A 20859-nucleotide genomic window follows, 5' to 3' on the forward strand; every position below is an offset into this window, starting at 1 on the left:
TGCACTTTGCCGTCTTCTGCTCTTTGGGCTTCTTTTTCTCATACTAAAACAGGCCCAATGACAAAAAAAGATGTAGTATTAATAGCTCAGGAGCACATACTAGAGAGCATATAAACAGCCAGAGGGAGAGAAAGCACTTCTGTGCCCCAGGAGAGAGGAGGGGGAGGTTTACAGGAGGCGAGGGCTCCTGACTACAGCACACCAGTTGCCCAGGAGCCATGGGAGCTGCAGGGTTCTGCTCTCTGCTGGGTTTTGGGACACATTCCTGAAGATTACCTATATCTGTCCACACTCGCTGCACATACTCAGGACTGCGTGACATATCAAAGGGTAGTGAAATCAGTAACCAGTTTTAAGCAACTTTGGGAATTTCATCTTGAACGTAGTGGGTTTTCCTCAAAGGTCCAGCTCCTGAGATTACAAAACTTAAGAAGACACTACAATTTCACTGCATATGCACATACAGACATATATGCTCACTTCAGACTTTTACACTTTCAGAGTAAAAGCCTGAAATGTCATTAACATACAAGAAATAAAAGATCCCAAGATTCCTTTTAAAAACTTGTCATGATTTCAAACTAATCTCGTGAACTGTGGAGCCCAGCATCTCAATATTTACATGAGCCAGTACTGCCTGATGCTGTGAGATTTGCAGCACAAAGTATGGAACTTGGAGCATAATTGATGTCTAGCAGGCAAGTCTAGTGAGTCTGGCTTGAGTTTGCATATATTCCATAGATGGCTGTATATAGCATTCCTGATTTCACTCCTAAAAGCCATCAAACCATTTCTGATATTCAGACTACTGTAGATAATACAGCTGATTTACCTGTATGCAGCTTGAGTCTCTGCACCAAGGAAAATCACCCAAGATTTAAATTTTAGCAGTGAATTGACAGAGAAATAATAAGGAAATGGAGCCGTCACTTGTTGATATTCAGGATTTTCTCAGAGTCTGCTTTGGATCAGAACGTTTCGTGACATTTCCAGGTAGCAACACTCCATTGTGCCAATCCACCTGGAAACAACTGATTGGCATCCTGCATTTCCAAGCATAGCAAATGTACATTGGTAACAACGTGAAGATGCAGCTGGCCAGACTGTGACCTCTTTTGAACCACGGGAACAGGAAACAAAGATAACTAGTAAAAGAAACTGCATGAAGCTCATCTCCCAAAAATCCTACAGCTTCACTGCATGGGCTCAGGGCTTGTAGGTCTACCAAAGAGAAAAATTATCTGTGTTTCCTATTTATCTTTGCTAGCCCAAAATTTACAAATGTATTTGTAATAAGGGCCAATTTTTCTGTGGGTTCCTTTAGAGTCCTTGATGGCCCAAATCACATTGGAAACATTCAATCTGGCACTTTCTGAAAGTCTCTGAGGCCAAAAAGCTTGAAAGTGAGCACTGACAAAATCATCACTGGTCTCCAAAGATTTTGCGTTGGCATTCCTGAGATGAGAATTGAGAAGAACAAATTCCTGAATCCAATTTCTTTCTGACATAATCTTGGTGCAGAGTCCGAGGAATCTGAGGGAGGGGGTAGACGGGAATTCAAATGTCACTGGGAAATTCTGACATTTTAAAAAACATGCTGAATATGGAGGAAAAAGCCCCAAAGGTAGGAATTTCCCTTGAAATGACCAACAGCAGCTGACTGTTAGGTCACTCTCTTATCATTTTGATTCATTTTGATTTAACTTCTTATAAAAAGCAGGCGGTCACGCTGAATGAGCAGAATGGTCAAATCAAAGCAGAATAACTCTGACAATGTGACATGAAGCATTCAGATTTTTTCCAATGTCAAAAGTGTCATTGAAATTGCATGTATTTAACTGAATAATGTTTGGTTGCAAATTTGCTGCTGCTTTAGAATAGCAAGCTGGTTTTTTCCTTTGTCGTCTTGTTGCCTCAAGCAGATGACCACACTATAGATCAAAAAACCGTAAAGAGAACCTTAACATGTCTTCAAGAGTTATACATAATCATCTCCAAAATCATGGCAGCACTTTAAAGTGAGGTCTAGAAAGGCTGCTGAGCATGAACAAACATAGACAACAAGTTGCCTTCAACTGTTCATTTCTTTCTGGCCTTCTGAAAGCTCTTTTAGCTAAATCTGAAGACTCTGATTTTGCTCTGGGCACTTTGTGTCAGAAAGGGTAAAGGTAACTCCTAAGGTGTGTATGCCTTGCCCGCTTGGAGCTATGGCCTGAGAAGATACTGGAAAAGGGGAGGCAGAGACAAAATGCTGATTAGTGACAAGCAGATCAAAAACAAAGAGAAAAAGAGAGAATAAATATGGGTGTGGGTCTAGGGCTGATTTTTTTAAGCTTCCTTCTCTTCTTAATGTATTTACCCTGCGTATAAGCTATTATCTTCATTTATTTTAGACAATACAGCGTGGATTTTGACAAGGCGCTCTGGCTTCAGACAACATGAGCAGAACATATTTTACCTCCCCATTCTGATCAGTGACAATGGTCGCCCCGTGCTGAGTAGTACAGGCACGCTGACCGTGCATGTGTGCAGCTGCGATGAAGACGGCATGGTGATGTCCTGCAATGTGGAGGCCTACGTCCTCCCTGTCAGCCTGAGCAGGGGGGCACTCATTGCAATCCTCGCCTGCATCTTTGTCCTGCTAGGTAAACCTTTGGCTTTTTTCTCGGGAGGGGACAAGCTCTGGTTCTGGCCAGGGGGTTGCTGATTCACTGAAAGTTAAAGACACAAACACACACATGCATATATATGTATATACTATGTGTAGACTCACAAATACTTAAAGGGCCAAGTCAAGGACCAGATGGTGTAGTCAGTTGCATATGGCTTCAGACTCTGGGGTGTAGAATGGAGGAAAACTACAGTCTGCAAATATTTCTGCCAGATGTCTAAAGTGCCAGCGTGTCTGGTATGGCCCTGCTTTCATGGAAGAGGTATGCCAGGAGGCTGTGGCTGAGGTCAGGTTACTTTCTCATCCTCAGCAATTTCTGATCATATTTTCCCACAAGAAACAGGAATGGTAAGCCCATTTCCATCTATTGTTTTTTGGCAGGAGATATCCCTACCTCCATCTTTTTTTCTTGAGACACTACATTTAAGTGGTGCCTGAGATGCTGTGGAGGGGCTGAGCATATTGCATGTGTTCGGTCTTCACAAATCAATTTCATCCTTTCCTTGTCCACAACTTCTGTGTCCCCTGTGAGCTGTTGGTATGATAAGAACTTCAGTTCCCTCATTCACTCTCTCCAGTCATGAGAAACTGTTTCAAAACGCAAGTTCTCTGAAATTTCAAAGGACCCAGTTTGAGGAGCATATACAGAAAGAAAATCCTTAAATGTGCCTCAATTCTAGCTGTTCAAAGGAGCCTAGATACCTCGATTGAACATTTCAGCATTCAAAACCTTTGCTGAGTTCTAGCCCTGGAAACACAACCACCAGATGATGGCATGTTTTCAATAGTAAAGGGCTCTGGTGCCTATATGACCACTTCTCCTCATGCTGAGAAGTATCTGCATTCCCGTTAGCACACAGCAACTGACAGTAGGTCTACCCAGCCCAAGGCAGATAAAAAATGCTTTGGAGCAGACTGAGGGGCTAGCTCTGCATTGTGCTGTGTAGGCAGACATATCACCATGGTTCCTTAGCACCATCTGTCTATGTCATGTACAGTGCCCAGCCCAAGAGGCATCTCCAAAGCAGACTGCAAATCTCAGCTGCAGAGCAGAGAAAAAATATCTCTATGGAGCTGTGTGCTGCTGCAGGTAAACTGTTACTCATACCTGACCTGAAAGTAGCTCAAGTGTCACTACAGTGCATTGTAAACATCGTTGGATAGACATGTCCTAAGTGTCACCAAGAGTTAAGAGTTAAGTTGAGAAAAGGAACAGATTAGCAGGGAGTCAAACTACTAATTTTGACTAGGAGGTGAGGGGCTTCTACGCCCTGTCACCTGCAAACACCAAAGCTCTTTAAATCCAAGGGGCTAGCTGGGCTCACCAAGGGGAAAATAGGGCAGCAGAGAGTCTGAAGCCTTTGCAAGGTCTGCCTTCTCGCTGATGGCCCCATGATTGCCTTCCACAGTGCTCGTGCTCCTCATCCTATCCATGCGGCGCCAGCGGAAGCAGCCATACATCATCGATGAGGAGGAGAACATCCACGAGAACATCGTCAGGTATGATGACGAGGGCGGCGGGGAGGAGGACACAGAGGCCTTTGATATTGCTGCCATGTGGAACCCACGGGAGGCCCAGCTGGTGGTGAAAAATCGTCAGGACATGCTCCCTGAAATAGAGAGCCTGTCCCGATACGTGCCTCAGGCATGCGTCATGGACAACAACGTCCACAACTACGTGCTTGCCAAACTGTATGAGGCTGACATGGACCTGTGGGCACCTCCCTTCGACTCCCTCCAGACGTACATGTTTGAAGGGAACGGCTCAGTGGCAGAGTCCCTCAGCTCCCTACAGTCGGTGACAACAGACTCAGACCAGAGCTACGACTACCTGACGGACTGGGGGCCACGCTTCAAAAAGCTGGCTGAGATGTACGGTGCCACAGACAGCAGTGGGGCTCTGTGGTAACAGACGAGGAACAGCAGAGGGGGTTCCACGCAAAACAGTGTCCGGTTAGGTCCATTCTCATCAGATGCTTCCATGGACATGGGTGAGACCTCCTAAAAAATAGCAATACGGTGCTTGGATGAGAATGGGAAGAATGGTGTGAATGAAAGTCTCTCTGGATCAGCTTTACTCAGTTAAATTTAAGTCACATTTTTGAAACAGAAGAGGGGAAGTTTTTTCATGTTTTTTACAGCAAAATTGGAAAGTCTGCACCTGGAATATAATGACATTACTCTCTCTCCCTTTCTCTCTCCTTTGTATAAGGCAGCTTACTGAGCTCTATACGTCTGGGTTCCAGGATCTGTAAACACCAACTGTAATCTCCAATTCACTGAAAAATTGCCAGCACAGAGAAGTTGTTCCTCACCAGTTAGAAAGGAAAAAAGATGTTTGCTAACAAGAGGGAAAAAAGATCCCACAAAGCAGAAAATTGAAACTGGAATCTCAGAGGGCTCTTTGTAAACTACACCTCCTCTCTCTGTTGCTAACAGAGTCCTTTTTTAATCCTCTAGAAAAAAGGCTGAGTTTTTTTACCTGGCCGAGAGGGCTGGGGAAGAGGCTTTGAATTTCTGCTCTAGTTTAATGGTTGATCTATGAATCATTGGCGTTAACACTAATCGAGCTTCTATCAAGTTTGTGTAAATTTATTCTCGGCTATTTAACACCATGACTCTGCTAAACTGCTCAGAACAAAACCAGAAAATCTGCCTCTTTTGCACTGTAGGTGTCTCTTCTATGTGCCAAATGTGAAGATTAGATTCTACCAATGAAAGCCAAATAAATTTTTAAAAAAGAAAAAGCTATTTGGTAACCACATGGGTTAGATGGGCTTTCCTAATCTGTGTAAGGTCAATCCAAGGGATGTTTACATACTGTAGATAACCTACTTGAACAAATGCAGTATTATAGACCAATAAATGGATGTAAGAAAATTACATGTATAAGTTTTGTATATTTGTTAATTTTGGTAATAAATATGATGTACTGCATACAGTACAGTACCTTAGCACCTCTTTTAATAAAAGTTAAACAGAAGGGAAAGTCTGATGGCAGTTTCTTGACTACTGTGCACACAGTACTTAGTGCTTCTCTGTAGCTTTACATGCCTTGAGCATCAAGAAAAAAATGGTTTATCACATCATCTCAAAGAAAGAAGCCTTCAGGTTTGAGCGGATTGTCTGCCTTTTTTATTGTTGTTCACTTGGACATCATCCTTAGCAGGGAATCAGCCAGGTGCAGCCCGCCAGACTAGTTACTTTTCTATTCCAATCATGTTGAAGTCAAAAGAAAGTCTTGGCTGATATTTTTGAAATATTTATCAAGAAGACTGGAAACTAGTCTATTAGCCCTGACAAAATCTCATGCTTTCAGAGACATAACAGACTGTAACATGCAGTATCTATTTATGGTCATTCTTACTCTGCAATCAAAGTTTTGAGCCTGGATCTTACCTTGTTTGCATGTGTAAATGGGAATGACCAGGAAAATTACACTAAAACAATTTTTAAGGAAGGTGGGGAAAGTCTTCTGAAAGTGGAACTGTCTGCAATGATATTTGCAGATTTCTTACTAGCTAAGGACTCTCTTCATCTCAAATTGTCCAGAAAATACATGTGCGGACATAACCACTCAGTTACCGTACTTTTCTATGTGCATACTGTGCTCAGTTTCTGTTGCAGATGTTGACAAAACACTGCTGTCTCTACTTTGTATAATCTTAGGCTATATTAATTTAAGACAGACTCATACAAAGTCATGTGCCCCTGGAAATACCTACTGCATTTACTGAGGACTTTCCCAGAACAAACCGCTCCAAGGTCTCTTTTTACTCCACAGAAGCCCCAAGCAGTGGCCTCTGCAAAACAAGTTATGCAGCAGCTGAGACCATCTTCCTGGTTTATGTATCTACCAGTGGGGAAGGATCAAGGTTCTTTTGTTAGGTGCTTGCAGTTGCACCACAGGGTAGCCTGCAGACAGCAGGCTCTGAACCCACCCTCCTAGGCTGCATGTCACTGTTAGGCTGTCTGATTATCCCTGGATTTACATTACTTTATGAGCACAGTCATTAGTTAGGACAACTTGATGCTGTGACGCTTACCAGCTGGTGTTCAGTAGGCACTTAGCAGCCTGGCTTTTTTTTTACCATTTTATGGAACAGGTGACTGTTTTTGCAGTTTGTGAAATCTCTATGCAAACAACCAACACTTGCGTCTATCACCCTCCCACAAAAAAAAAAAAAAACAACTGAGGAATGTTGTGGTTTTACTAATGAGATATATCTATGCACATATCAGGGCTCAAGCAGGCCTAGTCCAAGGTAGAAGAGAGGAGAAGACACTAAGCTCAATGGAAATGTATGCTGCCACAGGCTGACAATGAGACAAACATACTGATCACACAGGTCCTCAGTCTTCTGGCCTGGGACTCCTCAAGACTGGGCTTGGCACTGTGCGTGGACATTAGCATATAAATCATGCTAGTGGTTTTCAGCCAGGGAGCTCAGCCTTCCACAGTGCAAGGAATGGGCTTTGTCACACAAACAAACTCCTCAAAGTGACAGCCTCAGTCCTGCATGGGACCTAGATTCTGACATTGCCCTGAGATAAGGGCAGAAATGTCAGAAGGCCAGGACAAGATCATATATGGACTCACCAGTGTCCCCAGTTCCCCTGTGCTCCAATGCTGAGCGCATATGGCTTTTATCACTATTCATTTCATTTCTCTGATGATAATTTTTTTCCACAGTTGCCATTTCTCAGGGGAAAACAAAAGGACTTACCATCCAGGAACAATCCCCTAGTCTCAGCTGTGGCTGAAAATAAATAGTTCAGAGGAAAAAATAATAGAGGCTGTAAGTCATTTTACTAATTCCAGCCACTTAAATGTTGAGCATATGGCCTAAGCGTCTCATCTTCTCTCTCTCTCTCTCTCTCTCTCATTCTCTCTCTCTCTCTAACAAACAGAGCTACACAAAGAGTGACTCATTCCCCTTGTCTTGGCCATCTGTATGATGCCATGGCCCTCTGTAGGTGCTTCTCTCTCAGTTAATGGCCTGGCTTCTGGGTATTTATCCATATGGTTCAGAAGCTGGCCCTAGGCATGACATTCTCAAGCCCTCTGCTCTATGTTCAGTTTTATAAGTGATAATAGGCAAACACTACAGTCTCTGATGTTTTCCTTTTCCCTTCCTACCACTCATATCTTTCTTGTCTAGATAGATTGCATGACCTGCCATCTCTTATTATGCATTGGTCATCACATCTAGGCTTTGAACAGCAGCTCTCTTTAAGCTGTCTGTCAAGAGCTTGGATAGTTTCAGAGCAAAATGCAGAACTCAAAAACACACGAAAAGAGTTAACATCTTTCTGGCACAAATTTTCTTGTAATTCTGCATTTCATTTGCTGCTGCATTGTCCATTCATCGAGCTTTATTAGGTCCCTCTTATTTTTTAACTTCTCCTTCAGCTTTTATCACTCTTAATCATTTAACTCTACCATCACATTTGCTGCCTACAATCCCCTATTAGACCATTCATTAAAAGCAATAGTGACACAGATCCTTGGGGAAGCCAAAAGTTGTATCTTGGTCACCTTGGAGTATGATTTACTAGCCTATGCCTGGTTTTTGCTTGGTGTAACTGTCACATAGCACAAACTAGAACCTGCTTTATTGCCTGCAGATATTGACCACAGCTCCCAGGAACCATAAACCCAGAGAGACCGATGGGTCCCAGAGTTCTGCCTTGCATGTGCAACCACATCTTACCCATCCTGGCCACAAGCAGGAGGAATGAGGTACCTATAAGAGGCACAAATGATGCCCGACAGACTCCAGAAAAGTTCTGACCTGGAGAAATTCAAAGTTTAGGCAACTCAGTTGCTTTTGACTTTGTACTGCCAGGGTCTTAACACTAACGTGCTGTGAGACATGATCAACTTAGGTTTGTGCTAGTTTAGCTATGAGTCAGACCAAACCCAGGAAAGGCTCTGATCCTCAGGAGAGATGGTGTGTTCAATAAAAAGTGAGGACAGCATGTGAGGAAATCCATGCTGTTGCAAGCTAAATATGTTGATGTTCTCCCTCCTCCTGTCTGTCAGGATGTTAGGCAGCCCACTGTATTTGCTCAAAAAATAGTCCTTAATGTATTCGACTCACATGCAGCTAGTGTAAACAGGGAGCGCATCTGTCCAAGGCACCCTAATTTGTGTCTGCTGAGATCTGCAGCTCTTAGAAGAGTAGTAGCTGCCTGTCACTCAGTAGTACCCTGACTCTCGGGGCAGTGCATATGCCATCAGAGTAGTCCAAGATAGCTACTACGACAAAACAGCTGTATTACCTAAGGGATTCGTTCTCATGCATAGAGGTCAGTGACTTGCATCTCATTTGGACTGTCATGTAGTAATAATCTGTATCAGTGCATGCTCTTTGAACAGACAGAGGAAAATTAGCAGGGACAGCAGTGAACCTGAGGTGGAGTCAGAGCTATGATCCAAGGAAAACAATGGGGCCTAGGGAGTCTCAGTGCCAAACCAAAACTTTAGGGACAGATGTTTGGTTTTGCTTTCCTATATCTACCATCTACCGATCCAGCTCCCACTGACATGCAACACATTTTACACTTGGCCTCATAGGTGTCAAATCAAGCCACCTGCATCACTGGCTCTGAGCAGAAGCAGCAGTGCAATGCTGATACTGTGTTTCCCAAGATACATTAGATAAATATGGTGGAGGAGGTGGAAGAGAGTTGCTTTACAATGACTTTAAAAAATCATGATTTTTTTTTAAGAGCTGATGTAGAAGACAGTACACTGTCTGAATACCATTTTCATACCTCATTTGTTCTTAAGCCCACCATTAAGGAATGGGCCTCTTGGGGAATGTGAATTCTCTAGCTAGCATCTTCATATCTATAGGCCAGTCCTACAATCACTGATCCTGTCATTTTTTCTCAAAGGTGCATGAGCTACAACATTTGATACTAGAAGAAGAAGTGCTTGATATGCCACATAACAAAACAATACTAACAATGACAGCATCTGTTATAATGAGGGATCAGATTTTGTTCCTGTTTTGTGGGGAGGGTGAAGGTTCCCAGGCTCTTCTTGTAACTTAGGAAGCTGAACCCCTAGTTAAAGGCTTTTTATTTCCACACATTCATCCTGCCAAGCAGACATGGGTAAGTCAGAATAAAATGTGATCCTCCTCAGCACCAGAGTGCAGAATGAGAGATTTTGCCTTTTTTGCAAAGTTTAGAAAAACTAAAATCTGGAAAATGTCATTTGGATGTTGTTTGAAGAATGCAAAGAGCCTGGAGCAGCGTGCAGTGTGCAGTGTGACCTGTTCCTCCCAGCACAGCTTGATTCTCTTGGGATCCACTGATACCAGTCCTTCAGCACAAAGGTCACCTCTCACAGGTGGGAAAGACAAAGGAAGCAGAACAGACACCCTTTTGAAACAAGTAGTGAAGATAACCCTTGGAAAAAGGGAACCCATCCAGCCCCTTGTTCCCATTTTCCTGGCTGCCACCCTGGTGGTACAGCAAAACTTCTCTCTGCTTCTTCTTCCTGCACTTCAATGGGAAGATGGTTCACTGCCATGATCACTGCAGAGCATCAGCTCCACTGGTGGTCTTCAATGTGTCTCCAAGTGCCCTAGATTGTTTTAACCTGGTCCTCATTCAAAACAGTTATGGTGGAGTAATCAGGAAACACAAGAATCCTTTTTTTTTTTTTTTCAGGTGTAGAAATATTTGCCCCTGGATAGCCTGGGATGTCAGTGACCAGCTGGACTCCTAGGAGGTCTACCTGGGAATGGATGAGGAGCCAACTGAGAGCTTATGGGTCAGGATTAAAGGGAGCACAGGGACAGGTGCCTTTATAGCAGGGATCTGCTACAGGCCACCAGACCAGGAAGAGCCTCTATAGACAGACAGGCACAGCCTTGCATTCACAAGCCCCGGTCCTCATAGTGAACTTCAACCACACCGATACCTGTTGGAGGGACAAACGCAGCAGGGCATAAGCAATCCATGAGGTTCCTGGAGTGGGCTGATGGCAACTTCTTTCTTCTAGCCATAGAAGAGCCAACAAGGAGAAGTGCTATGCTGGACCCTGTTCTCACCCAAAAAGAAGGGCTGGTGGGGAATTTGAAGCTCAAGGGAAGCCTTGGCTGCAGTGACCATGAAATGGTGGAGTTCAAGATCCTTGCGGTAGCAAGGAGGGTGTGCAGCAAACTCACTCTCTTGGACTTCAGGAGAGCAGACTTTGGCCTGTTCAGGGATCTGCTTGGTAGATGACTGTGGGATAAAGCCCTGGAGGGGAGAGGAGAAAAAAAGCTTGTTAATATTCAAGGATCGTCTCCTCCTAGCTCAGGAGAGGAACTCCCAACAAAGAGGAAGGCAGGAAAAAAATGCCAGGAGACTAGTATGGATGAACAAGCAACTCTTGGACAAACTTAAACTCAAAAATGAAGGTGGCACAGAGTGGAAGAAAGGACAGGTAACAGGAGGAATACAGGGAAATTGTGTGAGCAGGCGGGGATCAGGTTAGAAAAGCTGAAGTCCTGATAGAATTAAATCTGGCCAAGGATGTCAAGGACAACAAGAAAAGAGAGAGTGCTGTGATAGGACATGGGTTAATAGTCTTAAATTGAAAGAGGGGAGATTTAGATTAGACATTAGGAAGAATTTTTTTCCTGTGAGGGTGGTGAGGCATTGGAACAGGTTGCCCAGAGAACCTGTGGAAGCCCCATCCCTGGAGGTGTTGGGCCAGGTTGGATGAGGCTTTGAGCAACCTGATCTAGTGGAGGACATCCCTGCCCATGGGTGGGGAAGGTGGGAGACAACAAACAACTAGACGATTTCTAAGGTCCCTTCCAATCCAAACCATTCTATGATTCTATGACTCTACAAATGTTCACAGCCTCATAACCTTCATGTTGCCATCTTGAGATGTAATATGTATTGACCTGAACCTATTGGAAAATTGTTTCTAAGCTCAGAGAAGAAAAGTTGCTCTTCTCCAAAGCAGTAGTGCTAACATACAGTGGGTTCCTTGGGCTTGTTTGTTTTTCTTTTTGCATTGATTCCTCCCAGAGCAGTCAAAGGGAGACAACCTTTCCAGAAAAGCCATTTTCTTTTGAAGGACCTCAATCGCTATTCTGTAAGCCCATAGGTATCATGATTGGAAAAGACAGAGAAAAGATTGACTTTAAAAAGTGACTTTTTAATGGTAACAGAAACAGATCCAGAGCCTGACCTCGTTCAGCCTTGGAGCATCATTTTGGTTTAGAAAACCCTTGCTTATTTTCAGCTTGGAGCAACATTCTCAGAAAGAAAACTAACTAGTTGAGGTACCTACTTTCAACAGCTTCAATCTTATGCCTGCTTACCATGGCCTCATGATTAAGATGTCCACTAGAGACAAGGGAAAACTTGCATATTCTGCCTTTAGACTACAGGGTTTTGCTTGAGATTGTAAAGCGTTTTGCAAACCTCAGTTAAGCAAGGCACTCATATCTATCACAGAATAGTAACAGAGATTTTTACAGGCAGATAAATGGAAGTACACAGAAGTTAAAGAACTATGAAGATTTCAGACAAAATAATTGTAGAAATTGTAACCTTTCCCAACAGTCTGTTGAACTAAGAGGATGATCTCATTGTCTTATGACTTTGTAAACTATGCTGTGGTATAAGTGGCAGGTGGGCAGTGGAATTTTGAGCTATAGCTCAGATTCAAAGCTATTTTTTACAAATAATATAAGCATGTCTATAGGTTAAATGAGAAATATAGTCTCACAACAAAAAATTGCCTCTTCTCCTAATCCAAGGAAACTTCATGTCACGATTCCTGTGTATTCGAAACTGTCAATTACTATTCAGCCAGCTTTCCAACCAGTAAAGAAATCAAAAGTCAATGTTGCATTTACAACTCAAAACAGATGAGTAGGATAAAAATACGTGAAAGCCCTTATTAAATCTTATCATCCAAAGTTAATTGTAAAGTATTTTCCTAAACTGTAGTGAACAACCACAACATAAATTATGTGTAATTTTGAGAAATTAGAGATGATGTTAGCATTTCAGAAACATCATTCACAATCAGAGTAACAAAATGACCGATTTATAAAATATTGAGCCCACTTCATCTTCCCTGAAAAATATCAGCCATCTCATGGATCTGCTTGATAAATGAACAGCACATACAGAGATGTGGTAAACTCTTGGCTTTTCTTAGAATAAGACCAAATAAAACGAACATTCTCTGATGAGTTTCAAGCTCAATGTCTTGCCAGCTTCAACTTAATTCACTGGTCAGTGTAAGAAAGCCTGATATTGGTGAGGAAAATGTCTCCATCTCACTGGCAGAGTTAAGACTGTATAAAACACTGCAGCAGCCACCCCAATAACATGTCTGGTGGTAGAAAAGGTAAGGCTGAAAATCTTCCTTAGTGATCCTGGTATCATATTTTTATACCTGTCCTGACAGAATGCAAGGCATCTCCCACCAACATTTTAGTAAACAATCATAATGCCATATAAGCCACATAGTGTCAAATGTGCTTTCCCGGCTCTTTGCTAACAAAGTACACCAAGGTATTATGAGACTTGGGGTCTGGTTTTGACTCTGATGTTGATGATATTTGCAAGTATGATGAATTTTCACCATCTTTCTGTGCTGTGGCTTTCCGTTCAGCATACCACAGGGATAAGCATCTTTGCTACCCACTCTGAAGTAGCATAACAATGTGAAGAGTTTTAGTATTTTTTTAAGCAGACTGCTAAGAATTTTAGAGCCCCAGGCACATAAGGATATGGACCTGCATATTTCTTTTCAAAAAGTATGTACTCTTCTACCTCTGGGAAAATCGGAAAAAGTGGTGATTCACAAGGAGCAGGTGTTGGTAGTATCTCTTAACTCACTACTGGAAGGCCTTCAGAGATTGTACTGATGCAGTCTCCCTTAAAGCCCACCTAGAACAGAGTTGAGCAAAATGCTGTAGCAAGCCAGATCCTAATGCAGTCACAATATTTTTCTTCTTTATCATACCTTCTCTCCAAAAACGTCAAAGTACACAGTAAATATGAATTACTGAAGCAGCACAGTTCCTTGATGCACATGGTGACTCTGTTATCAGTAGCCCTTGGAGGATATTACATGTTAATACTATTACTAAAGAAAATCATCTGAATGTCTCAGTGCAGCCCAGCAGGATTTGAGACCAATAAAGCAGCAGATAACTGTTTATCCAGAAAAATGTGGAACAGATCTGAAAATTAAATGTCTAAGCTCCTTCTGCCGTCAAGTGAGAGAAAAAGGATTCCCCAGAAAGAAAACCACGTTACCTCAGACACCCTTCTCAGGAGAAGAGTTGGCCCTTGGAGGAGTATTTCTCTCTCCTCAGGCCGTGGGCTGCTGGCCACGTAGGAAGTGTCTACATGGGCCAGAGGTGCCATGGTGATTGCTCCGGGCATCCTGACTTCTGACTGCACGTCTCCAACGGTGTTGAAGAGGGCTTTCACCAGGACATTAATGCAAGGGATATTAGTGATGCGTAAGATCTCAGAGGAAGCCAAATTGCTGGGTTGAGTACCTGTAGTGCTGCACACACTGCTTCACAAGTTTGTGTAGCCCAGAAAAGAGATGAAACCTGCCACTGCTGTCAGAACCAATTACCTCTGCTGTTCGAACTGACATGTGGCAAAAACAAGTTGGCCGATCTCTCTTTTAAATAAAAAACGCTTGTACTGAAGACAAGATGCAAGAACATGGCACTGGTTTAGTACACAGTTGTGGTAAAGACTTTGTTTGGAGCGGTAGCAAGTCATTTATTCTATTAGCATGCAGATTCCTGTCCAGAAAACAGAGATAATGGTCTCCTCCACCTCATCTACTCTGTCTTTAAGGCCGGGGAGCCATCTCTCATTTTGTGTGTGGATAATGGCTACTGCAATGTATCAGAATTACAACAAGAAAAATTACACTATTTAGCCGCTTTCGCTGTAGCATCCTCCCTGCCAGCCTCTGTCTGCAAGTCATTGTCCTGTCTCTGCAAGTAAATACTGTGATAGAGTCTAAAAGCAAAACACAGCTGTAGTGAAATATCCAATCTGCTTGCAGCCATTAAACAAACAGAATGCCAGCTCTTTCCTTTTGTTTAAAATATCATTACTAGGAGCAAGTCATTTCTCTCACTGCCTTTGCAGTTCAGTGCACACGTTAGGCTTTTAAATTTGACCTAGTTTTGGCTGGAAAGTTTCACAGAGAGAGCCTGCAGACAGCACCGCCACACATGTTATTTCCCGTGCTAATCAATACATTATAAAAGCTGGAGCATCTCCTTTTGCTGAAAGTGAGGCAAGGGATCATGCGCCGCAGTACAGTTAGGCTCTAGTGCTGCAACTTGTTGTGTGCCAACAGCACCACTGCACGCGCCGGCCTCCTGACTTCCCTCATCCCTTTTGATTTTCCTGAGGCTCCACACAGCTAATGAAGTTCACATTGACCCTCCAATGGCTCCAATGGCATTACTCTGGAAACAGAAAAGCTTTGCTTACCCCGCAACAAGCAATCATGGTTGAAATACTGCAGCAGTGTTTGTGGAGCCTGGTAATGTTTTTAAAGTGTTCAGATGAGCTGAGTTTATAACTGAAGTCCTCCGTATCTGGTACCTCCTACCTTCGAGGCTCATTTGTTTGTTTTAACTGTGCTCAGGATTTTCCTCAGTGCTGAGCTGCTTTCAAGCAAGTCTGGTACTGAGCTGATTTTGTGCAGGCTATGTTGCTTTGTGCAGGCCAAGTTGTGCAGGGGATGGGCAAGACAGAGTTCATGGTGAATAATAACTACCTTGCACTGATGATAGACCTGGTAAAAGGTAACTAAAACCTGAGGTTTGCACTGAAATGGGTGGGCTCCATCTAGAAACGCCAATATCATATGGGGTGAAAATGCATCTGATTGTGAACTGAGATCCCATGGAGGCTGCACATATCCAAAACCATCATTGGATGCAACTGGCCTTTCCCTGTTTCTTCATGCAGTCCTGTGGCACACAAAAAATGGGTCAGCCAAGGCACAAGAGCGCACAACTTAGATATGTGAGTGCATTCTTGTTCAGGGGCAGCACAGCTCACACAAAAAGGTGGGATGCAACATTGTAGGGCTGGGAAGTGCAGATGCAAGAGCAGCAAAAAGCAGGAGGAAAGCTGCTGTGTGGTGATATTTGTGGCACATCAGACAAAAAATACGTTTTAAAAGAGCTGGGAATCAGACAGAGGAGAGAAGCTGGAGGTATTCAACTGTGAGGATGTTCAGTTTACCCCTGCAAAGAGAACATATAGAAGGACATATATGAGGACAGGATGACAATAATAGGAAAACATTGAACCCATTTCACGTCCTTTTAACTGAAGAGAAAAAGGGGTAGAGAGTGAAGACCATGTTAGAAATGTCTGAACAAAGATCTGCACATGAACAGAAAGCAATGGCTTCAGCAGCTACATCATACTGGAATTTCTCATGCAAGCTACAATATTAGACAGCCGTGCAAAGCCACGGACTGAGAGAAAGAAAGCCTCCATCCTTACACCTGTGCTTGCTAATTTGAACATTTCCAGAAACCCTTCTCTGGTAGATGTTTAATAAAGAAGCTAAAAATTGCACAACAGCAACAAAAAATAATTTATTTATATTTTTAGTATCATTAATACCAAGTATCCAGATGAAGTATAAATCATACTGGAATCAGAAGGAGATATGATGGACAGTTAATCCTGCTGTATCCCAGTGACTGTTTCTGTGGGGGAAACAGTTATACCAGTTGCAAGTGCTCAGAAAAAACACAAATCAGTTATCCCCAAATTATTAAATGTTCTTTGCTTCATTGTAATATGTTTTTCCTTTAAGAAGAAATTGCATTTTGTTTTTAACAATTTGCCACTAACTTAGGAGCTCAGGTCCCAGAGCTGCCAATCATTAAAACCTTGCCACTCCAAATAATTGAAAGCTAAGCTTCTTTTTTAGGAGGTTACTTCTTTAATGAAAACACACAAATTGCTTGAATTTTGTGATTAAATCCCCAAAGCCAGCAACACTGACCAGGACTCCTGGAGTCAGGGTTTTATTATAACAGAAGGGACTGATTTTCCTAGTATCTCATACCTAAAGTTAATCCTTTGACGGGAGGGAAGGGCACATGGAAAGAGAAATAAGAGAGAGACAGGCTCATCACCTGCTTTGTGGTGCTGATGCTTCCTGAGAGGTTGTGGGTTCCAGGGGCAAAGTGCCAGGAAGCCCAGGCTGAGTCAGCATCACCTCCAGACAGCTGCATGACATCATACACCCCATTGCACTAACAGGACATGGAGAGAAATTGGCATAACTCGTAGGACCAATGTTCTGATGTCCATCTTTAATGACAACATGTCCTGAGGCATAACATAGTATATGCCATAATGAGACACATTTCATTTGGGACTCTTAATTGTTCTGCAAATGAGCATGGTCTCGAGGACATTGGACGGACTTATGTGAATAAACTCCTGAAAGATGTACCAGACGTGAGGCACTCCAGCAGCTATAAACATCCTCCTCACAGAGCACAGAAATTTGCATGGAATTACATAGGGTCTGTAGACTTCACTGTGTGCCACCAGCTACTTGTTGTGCTAGAGCCACACAGAGGCTTTTATGGGATGCTAATATTACCTATAGTGCCCTTGATTTCCTGTCTGTGTCAGAAGACCACAAAGCCTTTCTGTATTAATATCCTCCCCATCTCAATATAGTACTGCTTCTTTGCTTTGCTTTTTTCATTTCATGAGTTTACAGGCTGCCTTTAAAAAGCAGCCATCAAATGCTCAAGCAACATAAAGGAAAAAAAAAAAAAAAAAGAAAAGAAAACCTGAGGGACGAAACAGTTTTCAGTTTCCAAGAGGCTAACATGAAAAGTAAAGGCGTGGGAAGGAAGCGTTTGAAAATTTCATTTTCAAAAATGCCCTGGCAATCTCTTCCCAGCAGCAGTGGAGGGGCTGGATGACACATTTGTAGGTGAGTCGGGGGGGGGGCGGGGGGGGGGGGGGGGGTTGGAAAGAAAAGAAAAAACATGTCTTGGTTGAGTTTCCCTTTGCTCCCGGCGGGTCCTGCCGGGACACACTGGCATCTAGCGGCTTCCAGCGAGAGACGCCTCCCTTCGAGATCACACATCCCTCAGCGTATCAACAAAGAACTGATTGTTCTAGGAACCGTGGCCATAAAAATAGCCAGAATTATACCGTTAGCCTAGCACACAGCTTGAAAGTCAGGCTAAAGGGTCTGCAAGTCCTCCGCAGGGTCTCCCAAAAAGCAGGGAAATGATCAGGTGGTCCACAGCTGGCGTAACCCTTGTCCTTTCAGACAGACAGCGTTTAACTGGGAAAAAAAACGTCTTGGGAACCTGTTTCCACACTCCATTGAACCACTCGTCAGAGCCAAAAATGAACGTAAGTGAGCACAACTCGATCTTCAGGTGCGACAATATTAGACTAGGCTAACCACAACTTGATCAAAACAATACAACATTCGCCGAGAGCTAATGTCATCCTTCGTAAGCCACTGAGAACCCCACCAGCTTCCACTGGCAAGGATCACCTGGCATTTGGCCAACACACTTTGGTTCTCACACTGCTGTAATAGCCCAAGACACAGCACTTCGCATAAACTGGGCAAAAGGCTGTGTTCCACTCAGCTCCAATAACTATACAGGGTTTTGCAACAGCCCTTGTAGAGCATCTTTAAAGGTAGTGTGATAACTTTTGCAGAGACAAGGACTGTAATTTGGAGAGGAAAATAAGCAGCCACTGTGAAACACACGGGATCCTTTCTATTTAGTCACACACTATCATAGATATGTTCACGTGAGGCACCATCATCATATGTGTAATTTAAAAATACAGGACATAAAGATGAAGATCTATCCCGCTTTAGTCTGAAGAATAGGTTCATAAATTAATTATAAGGTCTCTTAAATGATTTATAGCTGTTAAAACCATTTTACAGATGAGTAATATATTTTATAAGTCCATCAACAGAAGATTTAATAGATAGGCAATCAATCAGCCTGCATGATAACTAATTAACCATATATTAAAACACCTCTCAGTGCCCTGTTAACCCCTAATGCTCTGGTCATGAGCATAGCCTTAGCACAACCCCAACTACAATTATTATAACAAATGCCAGCTGACCTAAAGAGTCCCTCAAAGCCATTAATTTCTGGTTCTCAACCTGCAGCTCAAGGGTGAAAGAGTGCAGCTAATCTGGCCACCTGCCCCTGAATGTCAGCAGGCTCCTGTTCTTCTGGAGCAGCAGAAAATGCAGCATCTTCCATCTCATTATCTGGATTTCCACTACCAAACATTTCTGACAGGGCTCGCTGTCATACGTACCATGACTGTGGGACACTGGTATTAATACTTTGCCTGTACCAAAGGCCAGCTATGAGGCATAAAAGCACCCTGCTGCTTATTTAACAACGAGGAAATGCACTTTTTAACACTTTCACTAGACAACTTTCTACTCTGTTTCACACACACAGTAAGCAAAACTCTTTAGCCTCACCCAATAAGATACCTATCAGAGGAAAGAAGACACTCAGCACCTACTGTCTCAAAACCATGTGCTTTAAGAAAATAATCTACCCTCTGCTCCAAGTCCTACACTGAGCAACAAGTAATTCTGCGTACGGTTAGTCCACTTGTTTTATCTTTCAAGGGAATAGATTGGTACCAATGTTTCTATGAGAAAAGCAAATGTAATCAAACCATCAAGCCTGTTTAGATCCACATGAAACGTTTGCATGCCACTGCAGCCCCCAGCTGATTAAGGTTGCACTGAACTCACTTGCTGAAGGGTCACAGGTTCCTCTGTGAAGGCATGTGTTCCCTAATCAGTTTTCCAAATTCAGAAAATATTTGCAAACACTTGAAAAGGTACAGGTGGAATTTTAAACAGGCAAGCACACACAGCCTTCAAAAAAAAAAAAAAAAAAAATTTAGAAAAATTTACAATCCTTCCCTTGCATGAGCTTTCTGAGGCCTTATGGGTTACTGAAATCAGTACACTGCTTTCAAGGGCACACACTTGGAACTTATATTTTAAAACATAGAGAACCTTTCATGGTATACTCCTATCCCATAGAAAAAGTTCACATTAATTAGCTACAATCTGGCTGCACTAAAATTTTGTTTTTCTCAAAACAGTAACTCTTGCTTCCTAGCAGTGCTAGGACAGAACACCACAGTACCAAGCTATACTGCTACCAGTGAGTGAGCTAGGCAATGAGCTATCCTGTTTATATTGCGTGGCATTGTGAGGTATAAACATCTTGTCATTTGTGTATTCAAATGGCAACAGCGGAGTGGCCGTTTTCCACTGCAGAATCAACTTCCTCTAGAGTTTTATCATTGGATCTGTTACTCAGCAAAATATCACATTCACTATTATCTGCCTTTTATGATGACCTCTGTCCACAGTCTCTCTCTCATACACATAGAGTGGAAAAAAAAAAACAGCTTCTGCCACTGTAATGTATCCATGCTTAAAGGAAATCATTGTTTATTCACTGCACAGACTAGGGTGGTACCAGTATTATATTTTACCACACTAGATGTACAACGCAGCTTCCCTATCCAACTACGTATTGCTGCCAGTCCGATTACTCAGACTCGCATCACGAGCACTGTACAGCTCGAGGCACTGGTTGGATCGGGTGACATGGTGATGGTGAGAGCGCCTGGTCTCACTGAAATCAGTACACTGCTTTCAAGGGCACACACTTGGAACTTGTATTTTAAAACACAGCGAACATTTCATGGTATACCCTTGCTACTGTGTACAACAATTTCTCCCTCAAAATTGCTTTAAATACCCTTTAATTGCCACTTCATTCAAAAGGATCTCAGCAAGCTAACAAACAGCATGTATGCAATTTTCCCCTAGTTAGTTTTCAGGAAAGGACCTGCAATCTATAAAGCTAGCTCTTCAGCTGGCTCCTACTGCTGCAGCTCCCCTGCTTCAAGGGGGGGCTGCACCCTTGCCCAGAGCAAGCTTTACATCAGAGTTCAGACTGTCAGCACCACCAGACTATAAGCACATCCAGTGAAGAACAAAATTACAGCACGGCCCTTTCAATCCCGTTCAACGAGCCATTCAGTTCTTGAGTTTGCAGTTCAGCCCATTTTGGGGCAAGCAGTTAACAATA

General features: G+C 42.9%; 1 protein-coding gene across 5 annotated transcripts in view; it reads left to right on the top strand.

Moving 5' to 3' along the window:
- Nucleotides 1-5624, top strand: part of CDH20 (cadherin 20) — a 119367-nt gene extending 113743 nt beyond the window's left edge. For all 5 annotated transcript variants that reach the window (XM_054060054.1, XM_054060053.1, XM_054060052.1 and 2 more), the window contains 2 exons: nt 2394-2645; nt 4081-5624. In XM_054060054.1, coding sequence (XP_053916029.1) covers nt 2394-2645; nt 4081-4580 — 752 coding nt within the window. In that variant the 3' untranslated portion in view covers nt 4581-5624. The remainder of the gene's footprint in view (nt 1-2393; nt 2646-4080) is intronic.
- Nucleotides 5625-20859: the final 15235 nt, after the last annotated feature.

Source organism: Cuculus canorus, chromosome 2 (assembly GCF_017976375.1).
Source record: "Cuculus canorus isolate bCucCan1 chromosome 2, bCucCan1.pri, whole genome shotgun sequence".
Lineage (NCBI taxonomy): Eukaryota > Metazoa > Chordata > Aves > Cuculiformes > Cuculidae > Cuculus > Cuculus canorus.